The sequence below is a fragment of the Nanorana parkeri genome, unplaced genomic scaffold, assembly GCF_000935625.1.
Source record: "Nanorana parkeri isolate BGI_ZX_2015 unplaced genomic scaffold, ASM93562v1 scaffold475, whole genome shotgun sequence".
NCBI classification, from domain to species: Eukaryota; Metazoa; Chordata; class Amphibia; order Anura; family Dicroglossidae; genus Nanorana; species Nanorana parkeri.
The window spans coordinates 593660-599934 of record NW_017306743.1 but is presented as its reverse complement, the minus strand read 5'-3'; the positions used below and the strand labels follow the sequence as shown (position 1 = coordinate 599934).

The following is a 6275-nucleotide window of genomic DNA, read 5'->3' as shown; positions in this document are numbered from 1 at the left end:
ATCTCAGGAACAGGAACTGACATTGCTGGGATTATGGCACACAGCATTTCAATGTAAGTATGTTATGGAAAAATTAAATGTTTTTAAATGTGTTTAAAACATGTATGTAGAAGCATGATTTTCCTCACAATGTATACATAATCACTGCGTGCTGTGTCTTTACAGAAGGATTTAGTTAATGAAGAGGAGAGCGACCAGGAATTTGAATCCAGTTCAATAAAAGGAGCCAGCAAAGTGTCAGAAAACAAGCAGTCCAGGGCCGCTTCTCGTATCTGCCACCAGCATCTGGATCTACGGGCTGGAGTCTGCCCTTTAGAGGTCGCCCAAGACCTTTCTCTGCTTGCTTGCCGGTGCTTGGGTCGTCAGAAGAAGCGCCCACGCATGGTGGAGGTAACTAGTCGCTTTTATATGTCCATGAATATATAAACTGAATCCCTGGCCCAAGTATTTCAGTGCAAACAGAAGTATTTATCAATGTAAATATTCCAATAGAATTGGGGGAATTTATCAAAACTGGAGCAGACAAAATCTGGAGCAGCTGTGCACGGCAACCAATCAGCTTCTCTCTTTCATTTTCAAATCTTACCTGAACAAACTGAAGAGAGAAGCTGATTGGTTGCTGTGCACAGCTGCTCCAGATTTTGTCTGCTTCAGTTTTGATCCCTCCAATGTGTCAAACGGGGGCCAAGTCTTCTTTTTTTTATATTCTCAATATTCTTGTTAGGACTATTATTCCTTTTTGGCTCTTTGGCAAACAAAACCGGAAGTGAAGAATGTGCCCCAACAAGCACACTAAAAATAAAACAACTTTTTAGTGGAGTGGGGAATTGGTGGTATTTTTTCTTTGCTGCTGGTGTCCCTATTTTAACGTTTTTTCTAATTTCCTGTCCCACTGATTGATAGAAGAAAGAACATAAAGTGAGAGAATTCTCCCCAGTGGAAGTAAAGGATGGACACTGGCACTCCAAAGCAAGTTCAGTACGTGTTTATTAACGTACTAGTTGCAAGTAGAACACTCTAAACAGCGTTTCGGGGGCTCACAGGATCCCAGTATCTCTATCCCTTCATCAGGCAAACAAGTGATCAAACAAGTCATTGCTTGTTTGCCTAATGAAGGGGATCCTGTGAGCCCCCGAAACGTTGTTTTAGAGTGTTCTACTTGCAACTAGTACGTTAATAAACACGTATTGAACTTGCTTTGGAGTGCCGGTTTCCATCTTTCACTGATATTTTGTCGGAAGCCACCTGCTGCACCCACCCTACATTTTTGGAGCGGCGGCTCTGAGTGCGATGGGAGCACGGACTGTTCTCCCCAGTGGGGACGCAGACAGAAATGTAAAGGTTATGTGTATAAAAACCCAAAGCAGGGGCAAACAGATTGCACCAAACCCAGGAGCCAGGTTGATATTTTGATACGTGCTTAAAGCGGAACTACAACCTTCGATTCTTTACAGCCAAGGAATGCGCCATCTCAGCCTCTTTTTGGATTGCAGTTGACATGGTGCTGCCCATGTGATCAGCTATGACACCAGCTATTTGAGGGCCTGAAAGTTGGGTTGAGAGCTGAAATAAGCATGCTGGCAGCAGTTGGTATGCCTTGAAATAAAATTTTTTTTGGGAGACACTAAATTGGTGGATACAGTTCCTCTTTAAGCCCGGATGAAGGGGGATGGTTTGGCCCCCGAAATGCATTGAGCACCACCCCTATTGTCCTGTTGTCAGAGGAAATAAATACTTTTTGGACATCTGGTGCTCCTTTTGATGTCTGTACACAGAGACTTCTCAACTCAGGTGACCACAGTCTCTGTAGAGATCCACCCTTTGTGGAGAGCAGACCGTGTGGCTCCATTAAGGACTATATTCTTAGAATTTTGGGGATCCGTATTCAGCACCTCTCTTCCACTTCCCTCTAAACAAATAAAAAGTTGGCAGGAGTTCTAGGTTGAAGCCACTGTGCCGAACACCTTCCCCACTATATACAAAACTAAAAACAAGGTGATGGTGGAAGATATGAAAAGGTATCACAATCCACTAAGAATACCCACATTTTACCATATCCACCAATCACTGGGGCAAACAGGAATCTTTGACACACAGTTTTTTGTTTTTTTTTATATTAATGAATAGACCTGATTGTCTTATGCTACATGAATTTGCTGTGTGCACATTTTACTTTAGATTCTATGGGAGCGTTGGTTACAAATTTGAAAAGCTTCTTCACAATTTTTGTTTCATTCTTATTATTTTGCTTTGTTTCCCCGTTGTGGTAATGTGGACAGCATGCACCCTCCTGTACCCAGTTCCCATAGTTCACATGAGTGGAAAGGACTATTGCATGAAAATAATCTCTTAAATTATTAAAGGAGAACTATGGGGTTAAGGCTTTTCCCCATAGTTCTCCTTAGGGTAACGGGAGGACGCAAACTAGCGTCCTCCCATCACCCTAGGCTCAGTATACCGCAAGCTTTAGCTCGCGGTATACTGAGACGCCGAAGTATAGCTCGCGGTATACTAAGACGCCGCAGCTGAAGCGGATCCCGACAATTGTGCCGGGATCCGCCCGGCTGCGTGACTGACAGCTGTCTCTGCCTATCTAGAGGCAGAGCCAGCTCTACCCGCCCCCTCCCCCGTCTGTTCCGCCAGTCAGCGGAAGGATTGAATCCAGCCCCTCCCCTGTCACGGCAGAGAGCTGTGACAGGATCGAGAGGTGAGCGAACGCCGGTATGTGTTCGCTCACTTCCCGATCTACTGAGCCGACCTGTGACAGTCTCATTGTCACAAGTCGGCTAGAACTATGAGGTGAGTGAAAAGCACTCACCTCATAGTTCTCCTTTTAATCATATTATAATATGATTAAAGAGGCTGCAGTACCAGATTTCACCACAAGGTGAAGCCACAATCATATCAAATCTGTCACTCCAGTGAGCATAGAATTTTTGACTCGCCGATTTGCATGCATGTTTGTGTGCACATTTGATCTCGGCAGAAAGCCAAAAGTTAGGAATCCATACAGCTGTGATTCACTAAACTATGATTCTGTGCAGGCTGGATAAATCTGCAAGCATGCGTTTAGTGGAAGCACAGAATGAGTCTGATTTTGTAAACTGATTCACCTGTCATTGCAGCATCCAGTACTAGGGTGGACTGTGCAACAGGCCCAGCACTGGGAACATTTCACAGAACCCCCAAATAATTCACTTAGGTTAGTCCATTCTCATTGACAGTAAAGAAAAGGATTTGAAGATGATGTCACCACTGAAGAGATTAATAATAAGGAATATGATATAACCTTATATACACTATACCTCTTTCAAACCAGTTAATATGGGTTGTTTAACGTGAACCTTTGCTGACCGAAAAACATGGAGGTTGACATTTCAGACAACTTAATTTTTTTCTTGGGAAAGCTTTACTTTAAAGTAGATCTCCGGGCACACGGCTAAATACACAGCTGGCACATATAAATGTGAATGGTCATTTCTGCCAAAGCATTTTTTTTGGGGGGGAAGGGGGGTCCTAACCTTGAGCTACTGACTTAGCATGAGTATGCAGGTCAGGGATTGTTACTTTGCTTGCTGCATGCTTGCTCCAGGTTAGTTATTCAAAGTGTGCTGAAGCCAGAGACAGCCAGGCATCTATTATTTTCAGGAGGTGGCCAGCCATGGATGCCCTTGTATCTCTGCCATGACAGGTTTCGTGTGAGTTGACATACATATGCCAGCTTCTTTTGAAATGGGTTTAGACAGTAAAATGCGTGTGGTTGGCCGCTGGAATGTTGTATGTAATTCAAAAATTAATTTAAAAAAAGTTCTTTTGAAAAGTGACCATCGTTCTAAAACTAAAAAGATTCTTCCTTCTTCTTGTTTGCAGGTGTTTAATGAGATCAAAAGGCTGCAGGAGCTCTTGGCCTCGATGGAGATGGGATATGACGGCAGCGATCCCTGTGCTGCTGCTTATGCAGGCCCTGGGTCCTTTCCACCAGTTTCTGATCTACTTTCCAGCTTGCAGGATTCAATCCTTAGCCCTCAGGAAAACACGGACAAGTTTACCATTTGTGGTCTCCTTGTGAATGACCCAGCGTTGGGCAGTGTGCGGCCTTACACCTACGGTGTCTCCCAGAGTGAGGAGGACAAGCCAAGCAGCCTCTGTAGTTTGTCTTCTTGTGAAAGTCATAAGATCTTTCAGAGGACTCCCAACCTGCCTGTGGAGAGTGATGAGAGTATTCCGGAGTATTCTCAATCCACCTTCTCTGGGGAACATAGGAATGAACTGAGAAGACCGAAGTGTATTCCATTACACAGAGGAGCCTTGCAGTGCCGCAGTACAGCATGTGCATCGCCAAGCAAATCGGAAAGCCTTAAGCATATGACTGGACAATGCCATGGCTCTGTGCAAGAGGGAAGCAGCTTGTCGTCATCGGGCTCACAGGGTAGGTTCAGCTGTGCAGAAGAGATGCAATAATAAGTCACTCCTAAAGTGAACCTATGTATTTTTCATACAGGGTAAAGTAACAGGTTCACTTACCACCAGGTTTCTCATAGTCACCATTACTTCACACCTTCACTGCTCCATTTTTCAACCGGGAGGCAAGAGAGATCCCTGATTTGTGATGTTCCAGGATAACAAGCTAGCTAAAATCAAGGGACCCTTGTTGCCTCCTAACATAAATGGACAATACCTAGTTAAATAAGAAGGTGAAGGGTCCCTTTCTGTCAGGGGTTGAAAATGTTGCTCTCGCAGAGTTTTGCAGGGTCGTTGGACACCATGTCCCTCGATGCCCGCTGTGGTTCTTTCTACCGAATGTGCATCACTACAGAATACAGTAGTGATGTATGGGTCAGCAGAGGGGACCACAGTGGCCAGTGGGACACGCTAACCAACACACCCAGAAGTGTCTGATAGACCGAGCTCTTATAGAGAGTAACATTTCAACCATTCACCAGGAAGGGGAATATTAATTATCATTTTTACTGGGTTCCGTCTGTGTCTGTGTGTTGTGGAAGGGGCAAGGCCACTTTAATCATTATTCGGTAGCTTGTAGTACCGGTAGTTGGTCACATTAGACTGGACTTGTTCTATAGTTTTCCCAGCTTATCCCAGCAGCCTCTACTAGGGTACCAAGTCCCGATACCAGGAAGTCCCATTAAAGGAGAACTATGAGGTGAGTGATTTTACACTCGTCCTCATAGTTAGAGCCGACGTGCGACATAGAGCCGACCGGTGACAGCTTCAACTGATTGGGAAGTGAGCGAATACATAAAGTCGCTCGTTCACTTCCCAGTCATCTTCCTGCAGAGAGCAGTGACTGCCAGTCACCGCTCAATGCAGGGATTCCCCCTCCCTTCTCCGATCCTCCAGCGCTGACTGGAGGAACGAACGGGGAGGGGGCGGGTACAGCTGGCTCTGCCTCTAGATAGGCAGAGCCAGCTGTCAATCAGCCAGTTGGGTGGATCTCCACAGTATTGTCGGGATCCGTCCCGGCTGCTATATGCTGAGCTTTGGGTCACGGGGGGAGGCTAGTATATGTCCTCCCGTGACCCCAAAGAGAACTATGGGATAAAAAGGTTACCCCATATTTCTCTTTTTAAATAACCTGGGTGACGTGTAATGACTTGCCACCAGACTCCCTGTTTACCTGGGAAGCTGGCTCCATGCTCCCTCGTTGCCAGGTGACAAAGATGCATTGAGCTGGCTTTCTGGCCAATCAGGAAGGCCGGGGCGGCTAATGACTCACCACCCGGCTTCCTGATAGCGGAAGTTCCAGTATCAGGATAAGCATGGGAGCATTTAGGCGAGTATTTGTACTCGCCCAAATACCCAGTATCGGCACGGAGTTCACCCACTCCTGCTCAAATTTCTGACTGGCACCCCCTTCAGTTGACTCAATCAGTGTTGAAAGTTGCAGCGGGGGCATTTCTTGCCCTTGTGTGACATATATATATCTGTGGGGTGTGGAATGCGCATCTTCGCATCTGATTGAGTCGGGAGGAGGGGGGTAGCATTTAGAGTTTTGACGGGCTAGGGAAAAACCTCCGTCAAACTGAGTTTGTCCCAAGCCCAGCCTCATCACTACCCATGACCTGGATAAATGAGAACCTTCACAGATGTCACTAGGCTCTTATAATATCATACAGCTGGCCATGAAACACCACGATGTTGATAGAGCCAAAATACAGTGATGCCCGCTTCAATCATTTTAGTAAATGTATTGTCTCCTGTTTACCTGCAATGGCTTTTCTTCTGGTTACTTGGTATGCATCTTCTTTTTTTTTTTT

The 6275-nt window shown here is 45.5% G+C and overlaps 1 protein-coding gene across 1 annotated transcript in view; it reads left to right on the top strand.

Moving 5' to 3' along the window:
• IRAK1 (interleukin 1 receptor associated kinase 1) overlaps window positions 1-6275 on the top strand; it is an 84558-nt gene that overhangs the window by 68759 nt on the left and 9524 nt on the right. The window contains exons 10-11 of the mRNA XM_018560698.1: window positions 166-390; window positions 3871-4429. Coding sequence (XP_018416200.1) covers window positions 166-390; window positions 3871-4429 — 784 coding nt within the window. The remainder of the gene's footprint in view (window positions 1-165; window positions 391-3870; window positions 4430-6275) is intronic.